At 35.8% G+C, this 20935-nt stretch overlaps 1 protein-coding gene across 1 annotated transcript in view; it reads left to right on the top strand.

Moving 5' to 3' along the window:
• Positions 1-20935, top strand: part of ASAP1 (ArfGAP with SH3 domain, ankyrin repeat and PH domain 1) — a 148742-nt gene that overhangs the window by 71856 nt on the left and 55951 nt on the right. Inside the window, 7 exon segments of the mRNA XM_069005491.1 lie at positions 5273-5345; positions 13865-14010; positions 18035-18109; positions 18451-18500; positions 18898-19027; positions 19830-19915; positions 20677-20752. Coding sequence (XP_068861592.1) covers positions 5273-5345; positions 13865-14010; positions 18035-18109; positions 18451-18500; positions 18898-19027; positions 19830-19915; positions 20677-20752 — 636 coding nt within the window.

The raw sequence follows: 20935 nt of genomic DNA, 5'->3' as shown, positions 1-20935 counted from the left end.
AGGGCAAACCTCCTGCAAATGGTTTGAAATTCTAAATTTCCTCTGATATAAGAATGAGCAGTTTGTTCCAGTTGGAAAATGCATCTCCTTTGGATAAGAATCTACTTGAAGGGATTAATAATATTCAATAATATATACTGACATATTAATGTGATGGTCAGTGTCTTGAACCACTTTTGTCTTTTATTATTGTAAGGCTGGAACAGAAATTAGCAGGTTTTTTACCCCTCTTTAAATTGTAAAGGTTTGTGAGGTACACAAGATATATTTGATGTTTTAGTAACTCTAGTGGGCTCAAGGAGCAGTAGCATCCTTTGTGCAAATGTATGCCTCTGGGTTGGTGCTGATTTCTAGAAAAGCTAAATTTAATATGCGTACAAAGCACTTTTGTGATTGGTTTCTGGACAGTAGTTTTGTGTTAATCTAGAAAGAAAGGTTTATGTGTTTTTTAAACCATGATTTTCATGTGTAGTAGCAATAAGCACCTCACATACTCAGAAGTATGATTATGATATGTAGACTTTTGTGTACAAACACATCAGGACAAATATAGAATCACAGAATGGCTTGGGTTGGAAGGGACCTTAAAGATCCTCTAGTTCCAACCCCCCTGCCATGGGCAAGGACACCAGCCAATACACTCTAATATATATTAGTATTTGTGCACACACATGCACATGAATATATATGTATCTATACAGAATAAAAGGACACAAGGTTTTAGAGAAACAATTTGTGGTCTATCTAAATGTGGACCTGCCAGTTTTTACTACTTCAGAGATAGATAGCAAACCAGAATCTACCACTTTTCACACTGCACTGTAGTATAATTTCTGGCTTAAAATTTAGAAGCTATTAAAACAGAACATGGTCCCAAAATAGAAATACCTTTCACTGAGAAGAGATCAAGCTCTTCAGGGTTGAGGAGAGGGGAAAGCAGTATCTGTCTGTGTGAACAGCAGTGGAAAATGTCTAGCAGAGAGGACTGGTGTGGGTTAGGGAATGTCAGCAGATAGGTCTTCTGACCCAGCTCTGCTCTGTGTGCTGTGTTAGGCTGGTAAAAGTGCATGTGCAGCTACTCAGTGATCTACATCAGTGAAATGAACCACTGGGGGGACTTACCACCCCAAAATGTATTTGATTTTATAGCCTCAAGTGGACAAGTTTTCCATTCACTAGTATGAATAGCTACCAATAAATGTACATCTTGGGAGGGAGGATGCTGCAAGAAGTACCTTCTCTGAATGTGAAATGGTATCTGTAAGTACAAATGTCTATCAGTGTGTACTGCACTGATGGAAGGTGAGCTGAAGCCATTGTGCTCAAAAGGAGCCCCTGGCTTTCACGGGACTGTTGACACCACAGCAGCTCCTGAGCTGGATCGTGGTGTAGCCAACTGAGTGCTCTGGGATGAGGGAGCAGAGATGCTGCTTTCTTCAGCAGTGCAGATTTGAACCAGGTTGGTGGTTTGAAATGACAGGCTAGATTAAAAGTAGCCCTATTTTAGCAGAAAGGAGAAATTATATCTGGGGAATATATGTGGGGAATTCCACACTGATTAGTTAGAAGAACTGCTGCTGAATGATCAGGAGATTTTCTTCTTGAGCATAAGCTTCAATATAAGGGAATGTAGCAACTTGAAACCTCAACAGGGCATGTGCCTGAGAATCTGCTGAGAATGAGGAGCTAGGACCTTTCCTTGCTTCATTTTATTTAAGCAGGTTAAATGTGGTAGATGTTTTGTATTCTTTCTCCCTTTTTCCCCTTCATTTCTCTCTCTGTTTTTGGGGGGGTTTTTTGTTGTTGTTGGTTTTTGTTTGTTTGTTTTTTGTTCTGTTTTGTTTTTTGGGGTTTTTTTTGGTGAACGCTGATTTTACATTATTTTGAGCTTGTCTCCAGAATGGCAATTTTCAAGAATAAAGCTGTGGTCAGCAATAAGGTAGCAAATTTGTGGTGCAGATATCTTTAGTAAATGATTTGTCCTTCCAAAATGTGTGAGAGAGTACGAAAATGTTCTTCTGTGGAACTTAAAAAGGCCTCCTGCAAGATGGTATCATGGAAATGAAGATAGAAGCATTTGCCAGGGGTGGGTGGTGGTAAGGAAGAGTTTAGTAGGTAGGAAGGAGTGCCACTAAATACCTAGAGATTGTCACAGAGACCCCTTGGCTCTCTAAGACATTGGAATATTCAATAATATATATGTATGCCACTTTTAATGGAAGATCAGATTTTGTGTCTTCTATGATAGGCAGTTAAAATATTTAGTATTCTAAATACTCGAAATTAAAATTAATGGATACTGCAAAAGCTTGTTTTTCCCCTGACTAGGGAAAGCAAGGCTGTTCCTGTCTAGTTTAACATGCTGAGAAGGTAATGTTACTCTGGAATAATAATTGAACTGAGCATTGAGTGCAACTTATTTCCTTTGCAGCAGAGTGCAGCTAAAAATTATCAGCAAAAGACATCTAAAAGGAATGTAATATGTTTGGAAACAAACTATTTCCAGTTACATAAAACAAACAAAACAAAAACAACCAACCAAAAAACCTCAACACCCAAAAGCACTCAAGCAGCCCTAGATAACAGGTTTTGTGTACCTGCTATGTAAGTGTGTTTTATTTATAGTTTTGGACTAGGAAGAAGTAGTTCACATAAAAATCGTATTTGCAAATATAAAAATACAAAATTGGCCTGTGATGTCATTCTGACTCAGATCACTGGCACCTTTAGGCTGTGGATGTCATCTTTGTATATTGCTTTGTTCAGTGATTTGTCTTATAAAATAATGAATGTTCCCTTTCCTCCTGCTCTCACATTAGTGATTAAATCTAATTCAATAGCAAATTCAATTTGGAAGATTTTTCTAATCTGCTTGTCATAGTTTTTTAGATTGATAACTTTAGGAAAAAGTTTGCTGGAGTTTTTATATTTGTTTCTTTCTCCTGCGTGTCCAGTTTGCTTCAACACTAGACCTGAGGACAAAGTTTTATCTCTCCATCTCATCAATGTTAACCATTGTCTTTCTTTCAAAATATTGGTTTCAAATTCTTATCCTGTGTTCAAACTCTCAGTAGACAAGTGAGTCATTATTTTTTTCTGGTCATTGAAGATGGAGAGAACTTCAGCAGAAATGTATGATAGCAACTGCCTGACATAGCAGGCAGTCAGAAGCAAAAGCTTTTGACAGCATTTGCAGAGGAATCAAAGGGAAGCACTTGCTGTGCACTGTCTTGGAAAGGAACACTGAGTTCCCAATATTTTATTACATTTAAAAATGGTAACTCTTCCTGGCAAGATGTAAGTCAAGTCAAACCCACTATTTTACTGGGGAGCAAAAGAAGTAATGATGTTTGCAGTTCTTAATGTTTTAATCCATTGTTCTGCTGTAAATGAAAAAAAGCCCAGAGATAAATAACATCAGAATGAATTTATATAGCTTTTGTGGTTCCAAATGTTTTAGTTTTAGCTGCCACAGGCGTGGTTGTATGATTTGAGAAAGTGGTTGTTTCCAGTTAAGGAACAGAAACACTCAATTTTATTTTGTTACAGATTATCATGTATTGTTCAGCTATAACATTTTTATATGGCTAAAATTGGGCCACTCCAAAATAGAACTATTATATATTAATTGCTTTCTCTCTGTATGGATCCCTACTGTAAGTGTTCACACACAGGAACATCAGTGTTTGGAACTTACTTGTGAGTGGTACCCTCACATTTAATCATCTCTAATGCTTAGCACTCTAGCTGACTTGGAGCTCCTGATGTGGATTTTTGGAACTTCTTAATGCTCAGTGCAATGTTCTTCAATTGTAGAATCATAGAATGGCTTGGGTTGGAAGGAAAACTAAATATCATCCAGTTCCTAGCCCGCTGCCATGGCCACAGACACCTTCCAGCAGACCAAGTTGTCCAAAGCCCCATCCAGCCTGGCCTTGAACACTTCTAGGGACGGAGCATGCACAGCTTCTCTGGGTAACCTGTTTGAGTGCCTCACCACCCTCAAAGTAAAGAATCTCTACCTAATATCTAATTTCAACCTACTTTCAGTTTCAAGCCATTCCCCCTTCTCGTCTCCATGCCCTTGCAAAAACTCCCTTTCCAGCTCTCTTGCAGACCCCCTTTTTCAGGTACTGGAAGGTGCTATGAGGTTTTCTAAGGCTTTCACTGTCAAAACCATCTCAGTTTTGACAGTGAATGGTCTGTTCACCAGGCGAGCTTTCACTCAGTGGTGCTGGTGATGTCCCACTGCTGTAGGAGTAGCTGACATTCTGCCTTGTTTTGCCAGTCTTCAGACCCCTAGGAGCCCCAGAGTTTAAGCTGTTTGGATAACATGGCTGTGCAAGGGTCTCTGCAGTGTGAATGGTGTTGTCTCTACCAGCTCCCATGCTCAGTTGGGCTGCTGTCCTGACTGTGGTTCTGAGTGCGAGTTCGCCAATCTCCAGTGATTTGAAAGTGAATATAATACGGCAAACACTGACAGCTTCATTAAAACTTGGAATTATTGATCTAACTTTACCTAGGTGATGGGAAATTGCCTGTGATCTAAATGGGGAAAAAATATAGCAAACTATTTAAGCATTTCTATGCATGATTAGAAATCTAATCCTCAATTCATCATTACTTAGTAACGTTTTGTCCTGGATTTTGGAGCTATTGCAGGAAATTTTAAATTCTTAAAGATGTAATCTTGAAAATTCATATTTGAATATTATTATTATAAATATTCTTTCAGTCACATTACATTGCAAAAATCAGATATTATTCCTTTATTTTGATTTGCTACTTTTCATCTGCTATACTTTTGTTATGTTGTGGAATTTGGTACAAGAGGTTAGTGTGATAATCTGTGTCTGTAGTTAAACACTTACTGTGGGAGAACCACAGATGTTAACAAGCAATTTAGTTGTAGTGGAAACTATAGGACTAGTGTAGAAGCATCTGCTATTTCTTGTTGTTCTGGGTTTATTTTCCAAAATATAATGCAATTTGAATAAATGCTTTGTCCTTTGCAAAACTTAAACAGTGTTTTTCTTCTAGCACTGTCAGTACTGCTCTACTCTGTTGTCAGAGCATTTTCAGTTCAATTCTTTAATTCATCTTGAAGGGGTTGAAAGACCCCAGACCTTCCCACAGGCTGAATCAGTTGTACCTGCAGCTTTTTCCAGCCTGTGAAACTCCTTATTTTGTGGGTTTCTTTTTATTTGTTAAAGTATATTCTGGCAATCAGTGAAGTAAATATTTAAAGTTTGTTTATTTCTTGCTATTCTAGGCATTGGATCAAGACAGAACTGCACTACAGAAGGTGAAAAAATCTGTGAAAGCAATATATAGTTCGGGGCAAGGTAAGACATTGTTTTCAGTTTTACATGAGAACCAAAGCATTTCATTTCAAGTTTGAGATGTGTCTTGCAATTCTTGTAATTAACCCTGTTAAAATGTCTGGCATAAGAAAAGCTTTTCTGTTTAGGAGTATTTGGACTTAAAAATTTTCTTTCTTTACTTCTGATTATACATCAGATTAATGTGCTCTCCAGTTCTTTGACCATCATATTCCTTCTTAAAGGCCTCTAGGAGAATTCCCATGGGTAAATTTTCCTGCTGTCGTAATATTTCAAGCAGTTACATTCAATTAGAACAATGCCAAAAAAAGTGTTCCCAACTGAATTTCTAGAAAGCACTAACAAGTGAAATAAGATTTAGAACTTGTTTAAAAGTTTAAAAAGTAGATAAATGAAAAGAAATATCTACAGGTAGATTTTTTTTTTTTTTGTCAACATGTGCTCTCCCTTCATAACATTATTTATTTCCCTTCTTACATAAAAGAGTGGAGATACATAATTATTTTGCTTGTTTGAAGACACTGTTGATGTTTTACTGGAGCTATAGTAATTACTTTGTTGAGAGGTTAGTTGGCTGGAATATAAATTGATAATCGATTTGAATGAAGTAAAAATTATGATCAAACATATCAATATAAAAATTCACTTTTAAAAATACTATAACTCTAATATTTCTACCTCAGTTTCTCTTACATTCTAAACACTGTGCCAAAGGCAGATAGGGTAACAGAGCTGTGCACCTTCCAATAACCTGGCTGTAAATACAGGATTTTAGAAAATCTCAGTTCCAATTCCCTAGCAATAATAATCAGTGTAGCAAATATTTTCCATATACAGAGCTGCCTTTGAGTGCTCTTAGTTTCTGTGTTTATGGAACTGTCTGTAATTTTTAATATCTTGTAGATTCTTAACTATTCTCATTTGCAAATCACTGATGCTGGTTTGTTAGCACCATGCTTTTCATTAGCTTTTCTGTGATTTCAGTTGATGATAAATATTTCCCAATAGACTGTGACGCCTGATACAAAGTGAGAATAGTATTTGTTGCATGTCTATTTAGTTTTATGCTTTTAGAAGTATTCAGATGCTCCAAGAAGCTCTTCTATTTGAAAGAACTTAGTTAAGCAGTTTCAAAATCTGAGTTTCATGACTGATGAAAAGTGTAGAACACATTAAAGGTGTTCTGCCTGTTTTGAAATATATTAATGATACTAGAGAGTTCAGCTATCATTTGAGTCTTGTGATGAAAATAATATTGTTGTCAAGGCCTGTAAGTAGGGCAGTACTATATGAAGAAGTAGTTGCATTGAATAAAAGCAATAGAAGGTGGGTTAATGGTTTTGATTGGGTGCTTTGCATTTAAAAAGGAGCAGAGATGGGTAGCTGATTATTATTTCTCTTTCTTTTTTTCTTTTTTCTTTTTCTTTTTCTTTTTCTTTTTCTTTTTCTTTTTCTTTTTCTTTTTCTTTTTCTCTTTCTCTTTCTCTTTCTCTTTCTCTTTCTTTTTCTTTTTCTTTTTCTTTTTCTTTTTCTTTTTCTTTTTCTTTTTCTTTTTCTTTTTCTTTTTCTTTTTCTTTTTCTTTTTCTTTTTCTTTTTCTTTTTCTTTTTCTTTTTCTTTTTCTTTTTCTTTTTCTCTTTCTCTTTCTTTTTCTTTTTCTTTTTCTTTTTTTTTCTTTTTCTTTTTCTTTTTCTTTTTCTTTTTCTTTTTCTTTTTCTTTTTCTTTTTCTTTTTCTTTTTCTTTTTCTTTTTCTTTTTCTCTTTCTTTTTCTCTTTCTTTTTCTCTTTCTCTTTCTCTTTCTCTTTCTCTTTCTCTTTCTCTTTCTCTTTCTCTTTCTCTTTCTCTTTCTCTTTCTCTCTTTCTCTTTTTCTCTTTCTCTTTTTCTTTTTCTTTTTCACAAGCCTTGTTTCAAAGGTACGAGTTAGTAGGAATTCTTTTGGCTCAAGAAAGCATTATGCATAATCCTCTGGCTCCCTCTTCAGAATGCTGCTGTCATAGGTTCTGTTACAATGAAAAGCTGTGTGCAGGAGTCAGTTCATGCAGTGATTGATAAACTGGGATTAGTAAAACCAAGATGAAAAACATGTTATACATGTGAAACCTCATAAAAATAAATGTAAATATAAAGTGACTGAATTAAAACTCCAGCTCATTTTGCCTCCTTGTACAAGCAAGTTTCTTATGCTTCAGTGATGAAAATGGGTTTTGTTGATATTTAAGTAAAACATACCAGAAACAGCTGTAAAATGAATTGGGGTTTATCAGTTCAAGACAGTATTATGTGGCTATTTTTATATTTCAAAAGAAGGCCTCTAACAACATTTTGAGAACCCAAAATTGGAATTTTGTTTTACAAATTTAGTAGTTTGCTAGAAGTTAAGACTATATTTAATTTGCTAGAGTAGGAAAAGTTTTTTAATACTCTTCTACTTCATAATCTCCTTTGAGAACTCCAGCTGAACCTGGTAAGAAAGGGTCATTCAGGGGCAATAGAAATTCTTTCTTCAGTTCAGTAATCCAATTCATACTCTACCAAAAGCCATAGCTAGGTATTTTTGGGGTTATAGTGGTTTTGGGTTGTTGGGGTTTTTGTTTCTTTGTTTTTATTTTTGGGCTTTTTGTTATTGTTTTTTTTTGTTGTTGGTTGGTTGGTTTTTTTTTGGTTTTGGGGTGATTTTGTTTTGTGTTTTGGGGTTGTTTTGTTTTGATAGGGTGTTTCTTGCTGGTTTTTTTTGGGGGGGGGGGGGTGTTGTTGTTTTTGGTTTAGTTTTTTGGTTTTCTTTTTTTTCCTGAAGTAGCCTTTGGACAGTGGCAGTGACACAGTGCAGTGTCTCATACAGAATTCTTCAGGAAGTTTGAACCTTCTGATGTGTCGGTTTGTTCCTCTTTGGCACTGAGTTGGGGACCACAAGGGACTCTGCTCTGTCACAAAGAGCTTTATCGTCACCAGATACTTTCTGCTCTTCCTGCACATCCCTCACCCATTTGTCATATTTACATTTAGAGCTACTGCTGTGGAAATGAAAACATACCAACACAGAAATATAGAAATCCGTTAGAAAGGTCCCTCCCCTATTTTTGTTTCTGAGAGTATTGTATGGGAAAGAACTGTTTATGAAGTCCAGTGAGACACACAAATGGACACCTCTTTCTCACCACTTGCTCCTTGTCTGGCTTGCTGTTTACTTCTGCATGATCGATTGTATCTGTAATTGAGAACCCATCTTATGGCAATGGTGCTTGAACTTAATGGAGAATCTGTTTTGACTTCCTTTCCCATAACATTTGGATTGAATTATAATAGCAGTAGATTACACAATTAGTTTTGTTGTAGATTTTTCAATAGCTCTTTTTCATTACTTCCCTGGGATAACTCCCAAATATAATCAAAAGAGTTTACACGATGGAGAAATAAAAACATAAAATCCATACAAGACCAAAGGTACTGAGTTGGATCAGCAGTCTGCATGGTCTCCCACAATATTCAACAGCAGATGCTTGAGGAAGTAGAAAAATGGTGCAAAGATGGAGTGATTTTTTCTTTTTTAATTATTTTGTTTAGGACTTTCTCACCTCACAGTGACATGAAGACCAGGAATTACCTTGAGTCAGAAATGATATTTTCTGTGACGATTTTGAGTGATGTTTGCTACTTTTTAATGGACTTCTACAATTTATTTTGTCCAAGGAATTTGAATTAATGTAAATCTTTAGCATTCTCAGTCTTGCATCAATCTAGTTAAATGCTTCTCTGCGAATTTTCCCAGTGCATGTTCATGTTCTCAGGCCTTAAGTCACCTGAGGAGGAGGCTGTCCCTGCCCATGTTTATTCTTTCCTTTCCTCCACATATTTTTTTGGCCTGTCTTTCCTCCTTGTGAGGGTCATCCCTCTTAGTCTGCTTAGTTCCTTTCAGTATTTTTTGTGAGGGACAGAATTTCTTGGAAAACCAGTAATTTAATGAGGACTTCCTCTCCCCATATGCTCATTCATCTCCTGGAGGTGGGAGGTTTTCAAAGTAAAATTTTCTTTTTATAAAATGTGTTTCTTGTTCAGCATTTTGTATTCATCCATATGTCCACCAATTCTATTCTGCACTGTAGTTGCTACAAATTTCCCGGGGAATACATAAGCAATATTGCTGCTGGTGCATACTTGAATTCTCAGTTCTTTCTGGAACTTACTAAAAATAGCTATTATATTTGCTTTTCATTCTTCCTGTAGTGTTGAGGCTGGTATAAATAAGAGGTGTTACCTTGCAGCTACATAGTTTGCCTATTTTATTCTTTTGTACATGAATCTAAGTGACGTGCCATTGCACATGTTATCAGATTTTAAGAATTCTGCTGTTAGATTTGGAATAAATCCTCTGAAGCAGAGAAGAAAGAAAATTCTTCTATAAGAATTTCTTCAAGCATGTCAATGATGAGCTGAGATGCAAAAAGAAGTAATTTGCTTTTTGGGGCTGGCTTATCTCTCAATGCTCTTATACTGAGATGATCTAGAGAACCTTGCAGACTCACTGAGATGCTCCTTGCTCTGAAATCTTGAAAGAGGCTTTTATTACTTTTTCCTTGAACAATCTCATTCTAGAAGGCGTTACTGTTACCAAGTTCAGACAATTGTATGGTGGTCAAATAATTTTTTTCTATTATTTTTTCATTATATTTCAGCTTAGTGAAGAACAAAATGAGAAAGGGTGTTTTTTTATTTCAAATAATTTCTGCCATCCTTTTTAACCTTGCCAGCTTTCTTGCTTTTCTAAAGCCTGAGTCATCTTTCATTCATAAATGCATCTTGGCTCTGACCTTGGTTATTTTTCCTCTGGCTACCCGTGGAACAAAGCTGTTTTATAAGTGCAGCTTAAAAATAGTTTAACGTTGATCAAAATTCTGAAACTTAATTCTTATTTTTTTTTAACTTAACTACATATGCAGAATTAATTCTCATTAATTTAGACATTCTTTGTCTAAATGTTTCTTTGAGTGTAATTAAAGTATAATCAGTGACAAAAGAGAGTAGTGTTTTTCTTCTGTAAAGTATTTAATTTTTTTGTGCTTGTGTTCTTCAGTGTTTGCAGGGTAATATATCTGAACAAAACTGTTGTCAAGGAAGGAAAATTTAAGGCTTTAATTTTTGTGATGTGTTTTCTAGGTCCAGCATATAAAGGCTATCCTTTAACCTCTCTTCACGGTGTTTGTACTTCTGTTCCCTTACTTAATATGCACAAGTAGACAGGAATTTTAGTGGGCTCAGAAGCATATGCTAAGATTCTGGTAATTTTTGAGTGGGAAATAAACCTAGAATTTAATGAATGCTGTGGGTTCCAATGAAGAAATATAAATTCTGGGAGCCTGATTTAAGTCTTTTGTGTTTTTCCTGGGAAAAGTTTACCACAAGGTCACTTTAGGCATAGACAGCTGCAGGTGACTGCCTGGGAATGCAGTGCAGGGTGGGATTCAGCCCTGGGAGTCCTTCAGGCTGTGCCTCCACAGAGCTCAGAGCACATGTGCTCCCTGCTCCTGGCAAGTGCTGCTGTGCAGCAAAGGGCTGCTGCAAAGCTGCCGTGGCTGCCATTCCTTCCTTAGCTGCTTGCATCCGCATCTCCAGAGGCGTTCCTGTTATTTCCTCTTAACACTTAACATTTCCTCAGTATACCTGATAGAGCTCAGATGTAAGGGGTGCCACAGCTTCCTTGTGCGCTGAGCCAAGGGTTTTCTCAAACCAAAGGTAAATTCTGTGCTGAATGTTGCCCAGAATTGAAGGTGTGGGTTATGGAGGAGATGCACAGCCTTCAGCTCAGAAAATACAACTGCTCTGTTCAGGCCAGTATGTTGCTTTATGCCACATCTGCCACGCTCTAGTGGGGTTCTCAGCATGGGCTCAGGTGCTGGTGGCCTTGCCAGATCTCACTGGGAAGGGAATGATTGGTGAGGCCCCTTTGAAGGGAGCTGCATTCGTCAGTGGGTGCAGAGCCCATCCTCAGCTGTCCGTGATTCTGGCATGTCTCAGGGAGCTGCTGAAGGAGCAGGATGTTTGGCTGGGGAAGCTGTTCTATTTTCATCTCAGTGCTGAGCGTTGCTTACGATATTGAAAAGACATGATTCAGTTCTGGAAGACAAGCCTTATTCCCTGCATGTACTGCTGTCAGTGATCCCATCTCACTCTCAGGGTTATTAAAGTCTTGTATGAGGACTTGTATCTAAGAAAGTAAATATTGTCGTGCCCATTATGGCTTTCTGTATGCAAAGAAAGGTCTATTAGGACACTAGAGAGTAATTTCTGAGTTTGCATGAGGCACCTACAGTGAGATAAAAGGATGCTCTTTGCTCTAAGCATGTCGGGTTTCACATGTCGTATTTTAGCATAGGCTACATTGCAGATTTAATTTTTCAAGTATGTGCATCTAAGGTCAAGTAGGGAATTGCCTTACCTTTTCAACAGAAAATATTTCATCTCCTTTTACAAGATTTACATTGATACTTGTGTAGAAATTGAAAATTTGTTATTCTTACAGAGTACTTGCATTTTGTGTGCCTATGCATGGTAATTACACCAGTAAATACAGGAGTTTCCTTTTTCTTCACCATCGAAGGTTCATTTCTAGATTTAGGTGGTTTGTAGTCTGGGATTCTTGAGAATTTCCGCTATATTGTTCTAGGACAATGATCTGCTTCCTGCTTCCTCTTTCTGACCGGGAATTTCTTTTGCCTTTCCACAGATGAAACAAGTTGCTTCAACTCTTTTTCACTTTCTTTATGAAGTCATTTTTAAAAATGCTCTATGAAACAACACAGGGCTTAAAATCAAAATGCTGGGAAATACTGTGGGGTAAAAAGTGCTTCACAAGCAGGGATAGGTATTCCATCTAGGAGGGCTCTTTCCAGCCTTCCATTCTCCTTCCTTTTCCTTCAGCACAGCTGGGTACTCTTGAGCTTTACTCACTCAAGACTGCCTAAACTAAAGCTCCTTCATAGATAAAGTCCTCTGTGTATATTTATGCAAAAGCTTTTACGTAAAACAAAATGCATATTTTATTGTTATACAGTGGTTTCCTTGGGTTCAGTGTTAAGCTATTTGATTAAAACTGTATGCTTGTGGAACAGTTTTCTTGAAAACATACAGCTTGAATTGCAGCTCTGTATTAGCATATGATTAAATATTTGGCCTTTTGAAAACCTTGGTATTAATATCTGATCTTTACAATGTGAATGGTGGGATGTGTGAGCTTTGGGGCTTGGTAATGGTAAATAGGGATTGTACTTCTTTTTTAACAGGTTTGGAAATTTTTTGTTGAACCTTTGGTGCACTGTTGTTTGAGTATCTGCAATACCTTAGAAGAGTTAACTGTTTAACTCTTTATCAGCTGTTTGTTAATGTCCAAATAGATTTGTGCATTGTGAGACATTATTCATGAGACTCGTTTGAAACCTATGACTTTTTTCCTTTTCTTCTGAGTCATAATTTATAATTCAGACGCTCTCAGGCAATATAACAACTTGAATAAAATAAAACTTTCAGACTTTGGGGGAAAAAACATGATATCTATTGCCAACTACTCCCTCTTTCCCTTCCTCCCTTTCATTGCACAGAACTTGTGCTGTAGCTCTGTGGTTTTGTGTTTGTGGTTTGCAGAAAAAAGCCCACATAGTAAGGCTAGCAGACTCATTAGAGTGAAATATTGATTTAATTAATACCAGTAATATCCTCTAAGAGAGATAAAGGTGTTAAAGTCTTTCCCAAAGGGCTGTAGAGGTAAATTTTCTATTTAAAGGTAGTAAAATGGAAGTAACAAAAATTATATGAACACATGCCAGAAAGGAAAATAAATAGAAGCAGGAAAGACATTTCAGATACAACAGTCTCTAATTCATTCTTGAGTCAAGGATTTTTCTCACTTTCACTGGCTTGAACTGCATCTTCTTGGTTTTGACCTCTCTGTATGTGCAGTTTGCTATTAAATACACTGAAATGAGTCCTTGGCTGTGTACCAATACACATTCCATTATCTGAGATAACTCAGTTTATAAAGCAGACAGAAAAGGAACCTTTGTAAGATGTTTCTTCTTTTGAACTTGCAGTCAGATTCAGACTTGGTCTCCTACTCTTATATCTGATACTTTTGACTTTTTTATTCTGTAAAAATGTCCAACATTTCAAAAGAAAAGTTTGCATATGCATTAAAGTTCCTGTAGTGGGCAACTTTAAATTCCAATGTTGTTTACCAAACGAGCTCATATTGTTTCACTGATGTATTATTCATCTTATTACTCTGTCAATAGCTGCAGAGATTTCTTCATCTCTGTATTACAAATTCAACTTGCTGATTTAAAAAGCATATATATGTCTATTGCTAAATAGTTCTTTTTAATCTTAAAATTATTTTAATTTTCAGTAAATGTGTTGACTTGTGGCTTTTCTCAAAGTACTGTTTGTTACTTAGTTTGCTGCTAAGTTGCACTAAACTTAAAATTATAATCAACTGGCTACAAAAACCTTCCTGACTTTTGATTTTTCTTTGCAGATCATGTTCAAAATGAAGAAAACTATGCACAAGTACTAGATAAATTTGGAAGCAATTTTTTAAGTCGGGATAATCCAGATCTTGGCACAGCTTTTGTAAAATTTTCCACACTTACTAAAGAATTATCAACACTGTTGAAGAACCTGGTGAGGAGTTTCAAACTTTCTTAGCTTTTAATTTGTTTCAAAATAAAGTATAATACAACAGCTGCATGATCATGATGACTAATGATACTTTTTAAGATGCTTCCACTTTTTTTCAAAAACAAAACCAACAGTTTCTGCAGAGAGGATGTTATTACACACTCTCTGTGTTTGATTGATAATTGGCAGTTAAGAAGGTAAATATAAATGTTGAGACATCACTTGAGTCATCATTCTCAAGTGATTGATGGTGATACATATCTCATGGACCTTAATTTTAAATCATCCCTTAACTTGAAGTCTTTCCAGTTAAAAATACAGTATCATTAGTTATGGCTGTTTTGTTTTACCACAAAAGGAGAAACATTCACTTTTTGGAAGAAAAAAGAACAATTTGAGCATGCTTAAATGGTGTTAACAATCCCCTCTCCCTGCAGAATATAAAGCATCTATTGCCTAAATACCAGTTTTTTGAAGGTGTTTTAAAGTTTTGTCTCATTTAAAGTTTGCCTTAGGCCTTTTATTTCTGAAAGCTGCATAATAAAACTACAGTCACAGCAAATATCTTTGAACACTGAGAGTAATGAAGCCATATTTCTTGTGAAATCATATTTCATGGGCTTTGTAGCTGTTACATTCAGAAAGTCATAGCTTCAATTTTACATTTTTCTTATAGTTGAACTTATTTCCAAGCTTTTTTGGTGTGTGAAGTACAAGTGGTATTACAGACTTGTCTTCCTAGAGTCCCTAACACAACCATAACTGCTGTAGGTCACACCAAAGCTCCCTGTAGCAAAGTTCCTTGGCTTTGACAGTTGCTCAATATTGAGTTTTCTGCTTTCCTCTGTGGAGACTTCTGTCACTCTGGGTTATTTTGACCTTCTTTAATTTAAATTTAGCACACAATTAAAAGTAAGTATTTTAGAATGTGAATTAAAGTGAAGTTGAAAAATAATTTGGGACTAGAACTCAAGTTTTTTGGAAGCTTTGTGGACTTTGTCATTTCTATCGGGGCATCCACAGAAAATTTTAACCTATTTCAACTAGCAAACAAGATGTCAGGGTGTATTTATTGATTTAAAATAGTGCTGATCAAAAGGAAAACACACTTTTAATTTAAGAAACCACACTTGTGGGGTATGCCCAGCCCCTGCCCTGGAGGGATCTCTGCTGAGATAAGAGATTTCACAATCGCCCAGCAGGACTCCCTGGAAAGGCAACCACTTTGGTCACAGCGAGGAAAGACAGACCCACAATCCTTTAGGAGACCCTGTGCAGATCCTTCGTAACCCATTGGTCCTCACCCATCCCAGATCCTCTGTAACCCATTGGCCTTCACCCATCCCCTGTACCCCTATAAAAGCAAGCCCTCTGGCCCCTGGGGCTCGCAGAGAGGGTTCTCGTCCCTGGCTTTCCCCTTCGCCGGAGGGGACCCACAATAAAGCTGCCTTCGTGCAGAACCAGCCACACGAGCCTCTCGTCTCTCGTCTCTCTCTGGTCTGGCTTGGCCTGGAGGCTGCCCTGCAGAGCTGAGCTGGAATCACGAGCTGATAATCACTAAAGAGCTGACAGCCTCTGCAAGGGCCCTCCTGCCAGCAGCTGAGGGAAGACACCGGGCCTCGGGAAGGCGAGTCCTTTCGGGACCATCTCCCCGGACCGGTCACCTCTTCCTGGGTCAGAGCCACTGACCCCAATCACCAGCTGTAATACACAGTTATTCAGAACATTATACAATTGCAGCTAGATTATGAAGCATTATCTATCTAAATTCTTGTTGACAGAATTCAGAATAGGTTGTTCACTAATGTACTTCATTCATCAGTCTCAAATAGACAATAAACTTATTTTACAACTGTCTCAGCATTTTAAAGCCATTTATTTTTCTCCTTTCTTCTCCCCAAGATAGAAAATTCTGCTTTGTTATTCTTAGGCATCATTCTGTTTAATAAGATTACAATGAAAGAAAAAAAAGGCGTTTATAATATCAAAATAGAAGTTGAGGTCCGGTGAAAGAGCAATTGAGAGGAGGACTCTGTAGTGTCACTGATAAAGCCCCAAAGTAGGTGCTGAGGCTTATGTTGATAAAGTTAATGGGAGAAATGGCAGGAGTTGTTAAGATAAATGACAGGATAAGAGTTTTGGGATTTTTTTTTTTTCTTTTTTACCTAGAACATATTGTTGATGCCTTATTTAATAAAATAATGAATGGTCTTCAAAGACATAAAGATGACTAAGGACTAGAGCTACACAGTAGACAATGAAAAAAATGCTTCACAAATTTGGATTCTTTTTGTTAAATCTTTGAACTTCAATTATGATTCATTAAAATTTTCGTATGAATTGTGATATTATGGCTATTTCATGAGAAGGAGGATACAAAATAACTTATTTTCTTGTTTGTCAATTATAGAGTGACTTCTTTGAGAGTGATATTCACTTACTATGAAGTAAAACCAGCAACTTTTATTAGATACACAACTTTTGGAAAGCATAATTTTGAAATGATTGCTCAGCACACAAGGGCAAGAATAAAGGCGTGTCCGTTAATCATTTTAACAAGGCCAAATAAGTTGCTTGGCAGTTTTTACTATTAACTGTTGATGTCATCACTAAATATAATGTCAGAAACTTAAAATCTATGAGTATAACAGTTAAGTTGTCCAATCATTATTATTATCTTATAAGAAGGACACACAGAGACACCTCTGTAAGATTTTATAAATTCATGTTTTACATTGGTCTATGTTTTCAGCAAATTCTGAGTGTCTGACCAGAATCAGTTTCTCTGTTTTTTTACTTCTACTTCCTTTCCCAATTCAGGTTTCATTCTTTATGCAGTAATTGCTTATAGTAGTTCATTTAAACGATGTATAAAACCTATGTACATGAAAATGAGTGTGTCAATATCTTTACATCGATCTAGATGAGGTTTGGGCAGAACATTTGTAGCACTTGCAGAATACTTTTTTTGAAAATTTACATGGTGCTTGCCTTTTTCCAAGTGTTTAAAGCCTGTTTTCCTCTACCTCTCTTTCCTGTTAATGTCCTCAGGTAATCTTTGCAGGCAAATTATCTTTTGTTCACAACCCTCACCAAACTGTTATATGTGTTTCTGTCTGTTAAGGGTTTTTTTCCTTTATTTTGCTCTATACATGAGACTGTTTTGCTTTATCAGATGTGTTTCCAATTCATTTGGGCTACTGTTTTATCAGGTCTTCAAGAATATAATAAATGATTCCAAATAATTACCATATTGGAATGGTACACTGCTATTTAGCCTTGATTTTTTGGTTTTTTTCTATAGCTGACATACTAGCTGGCTATTCTTCAGTTGTTTCGAGCCAAAAATTAATGGCTTGAATTGTTTATTCTTAATGGATACACCTGGAAAAATGAAAAATGCTGCTGTGTCTTTTGAATATATGAGGAGTTTGAGTGGAACACTAGACCTGGATAACCTGTTTGAGTGGTTGTTTTGATATTCTTGTCGACATTCAAATAGGCATGAATTCAGTAGAGTAAAATTTAAACTCATGAGAGTTTGAGGAGATGTCAGATTTACACAATGGACAAGGAGAGATCAGTGTTTCCAAAAAGGGGGAGATATTCAAAGAGCTGGTGATTCTGTTGGCTCCTTCTGTTCATGGTTGAATTAACACGTGCTTTGTGTGTTGCCTGCTTGTGGCACAGCAGGTCCTTGCTTCTTACTCAGGAGGCTACAGGAGACATTTCTACCCAAATGTTTGCTTCAAGAGGATGACTATTACCTTAAAGTGCTTTCAGAACTTTGCTTATGTGCCATTTGTAAAATTCTGCGTTTAGGTCACCTTGTTTAAGTAAATGTTAATTACAATGTTTCTATGTCTCATGCAAGTAAATGTTTATCAATTCTTCCCAGACCTGAATTTAGTATTAATTTAGAAATGTGAGGTGATTGCAACTTGATTAATGAAGTTCAAAGACTTGTTGGCAGTAATTTGATAAGATCATAATACATCCTTTTGAATGATAATATTTTTGTTTTTAGCTCCAGGGTTTAAGCCACAATGTTATTTTCACTTTGGATTCTCTCTTAAAAGGAGACTTAAAAGGTGTTAAAGGGGTAAGTGTTGCAAACTAAGTTTTTATTCTATGTTCAGCTGTCTAGTGACTGTTTTCCTTTCACTTATGAGATTATTTCTTACACTGGCATTTATTAATATTCTGTATTTAGTACAAAGAAAAAAATTGGCATGACTGCAATGCTTCTTGAAAATTTCATTGTAAATTACCATGTTAATGTGCACAGGAAAGCAATACTTTACAAGATTCAAATCCATTATTTTTTTCCAACCACTGTCTGAAAAGTTTTAAAGAAAACAGTATTTTTGTTGCTATTTATTACTGGATAACTACGAAGACAAAGTTTTAAAAATGTTCTAAGAAAATTTTCTATTTCCTAAGGACCTCAAAAAACCTTTCGACAAAGCCTGGAAAGATTATGAAACCAAATTGTAAGTATTTTTCTTCCAGTTTGCTTTGTTTTTTGTGGTGCTGGGTTTTTTTTTTTAATGAATTAGTAGTAGTAGTAGTAGTAGTAGTAGTAGTAGTATCATTAGTATTATTATTAGTGGTATTAGTACTATTATTAGTATTGTTATTGTTGTTATTATTATATAATAACTGATTGTTTTCCCCAAGTAACACACAAACTAGAGAACAGAGTTGAAAGAAGGGCAGTTTCATGGCTCAATACCTTCTGGAGACTTAAAATATACAGGATTTGGTAGAGGAGCTGATCTTCAGAATGTCTTCTTTGATACGTCTTAATTATTATTTTTTCCCTAAATAATGCTAGATCACATTTTAGTAGAAGGAATTCTCTGAAATGTTTTCTAATTAAAATTTCAGTACAAAGATTGAAAAGGAAAAAAGAGAACATGCAAAACAGCATGGGATGATAAGAACTGAGATAACAGGAGCTGAGATAGCAGAGGAAATGGAGAAGGAAAGGCGGCTATTTCAGCTACAGATGTGTGAAGTAAGAAACAAATTTCAGTTTTTAATTGCAACACCATAACTTACTATTAACAGACCTTGTGGGCCTTACTTGAAGGTGGTGAAATCTTCTTTGCTGTTTAATGGGGGTGGAGGGAGGAAATTATTTTAATGTGACACAGTACAGCCATAAAGATAATTATTTTAGCAACTCTTGTACAAAAGTTGGCTTCTTTTTGTTTTATTAATTTTCCTTGTTTTTAGACTATTGTGGGAAGGTTTTTGGGTTAAAAATACACTGTGGAAATATTTCTTATTTTATCAGGTTTATGGTTGAGCAGTATTTTGATATCTTTCTTCTAATATGCTTTCTGAAGCCTTCTAAAATTTCTAATAAAGTGATAAATGATAATGATAACCTTAGTTCCATAAAACTGATTTTTTATATCAGTAGTTCTTTTTATTACATTTTACTGGGGATTACTTTAAATTGCACTGTGTTTGTACTTTCAGAATATTTCAGTAATGACTACAGTATCATTAAAAAGGGGAATATTTAGACAGTTCTAAAGGATGAAACTTTTTTCTTGGATTTCCTTTATGTTTTGGGGTGTTAAAATTTTATGGAGTGGCCAGATAAACTGTTATCTGTTTTAAAGTTTGTTCATCAATGATAGAGTGGTGTTTTATGGGTCAGCACCCAGGTCAAACACAGAGTTTAACTCATTGAGCAAATGATGTTTTATTATTTGAAAGCTGTTGAAGGTTGTGATACATGATTGTCAATATGTTTTCCATTGGGTTGTGATACATGATTGTCAATATGTTTTCCATTGTCTATACAGTATCTTATTAAGGTTAATGAAATCAAGACAAAAAAGGGTGTGGACCTTCTGCAGAACCTTATTAAATATTATCATGCACAATGCAAGTAAGTGCTGCAATGCTTTAAGCCTTAGTTACAATTTTCTTTTTTACACAAGATTTTGTTTCCCTTTGTTTGAATGTATCAGAACTTTTTTTTCATAATTGTGATGTGCCAGGTGTCTGAATCTTCCCCTTCTGAGGCTGTAGACTTCCAGTAGAGAGTGTCAGAGTGAGTTTGTGGGTCAGGGCAGTGATGGAGAAAGAGGCCAAAGGAAAACCTTTCTGTTGTTTACAAAAATTAATTTTAGTTCCTGAGGCATAGATCTGGAATGCATTTCTATAAATATCTTTTTTATTCTAATTAATAGTTTTTAGTCTTTTATTTAAATTCTAAAACCACTATGAAAGCCAGTAATTTCTTTGAATTTCCTTGAGGTGAAGCTGGTAAGATACAACCTTGTCATCAGTAGAACCACAAAGGCAAATACACAGGAACTTAAACACAGGAGAAAGATTTTAGAAATTACTGAAGGAGAAACACGTTGGCTAGAGCAGTGACAAAAATAAGCTAAGCTATAGTCTCTCTAATTTGATATTTGTTTAAGTCACAGTGGTGTTTCTCCACTGTTGAAAGATATTGTACTTTCAACTTATAGGAAGGGGTTTTTTGTTGGGGTTTTTAGTTGTTTCATTCTTTGTTTAGTTTTGAACATGAAAGACGCTGGATATATTTTATTTGGTTTGCTGTTTTTCTCCATGAGATAATCTACCTTTTGTTATGAATTAGATATATTCCTGATAAAGCAAAGGTATTTTTCATTCCAGTTTCTTCCAAGATGGCTTGAAAACAGCTGATAAACTTAAACAATATATTGAAAAGTTGGCTGCTGACTTATATAATGTAAGTTTACTTACAAGTAGCTTTATATCTGAAAACAAAAATATTTTGTTTATACAAGTACATTTTAAATATAACTACAAGGGTCTACATTTCATTTGCATCTTATAAATGAAAGGTGTTATTTGAAACTGAACATAGCTAGATGAAGAGACATCTTGACTGTTAAACTTCATATGTAGTTTT

The sequence above is a fragment of the Aphelocoma coerulescens genome, chromosome 2, assembly GCF_041296385.1.
Source record: "Aphelocoma coerulescens isolate FSJ_1873_10779 chromosome 2, UR_Acoe_1.0, whole genome shotgun sequence".
NCBI classification, from domain to species: domain Eukaryota; kingdom Metazoa; phylum Chordata; class Aves; order Passeriformes; family Corvidae; genus Aphelocoma; species Aphelocoma coerulescens.
Note: the sequence above shows the minus strand (reverse complement) of the source record. Positions and strands in the feature narration are given on the sequence as shown.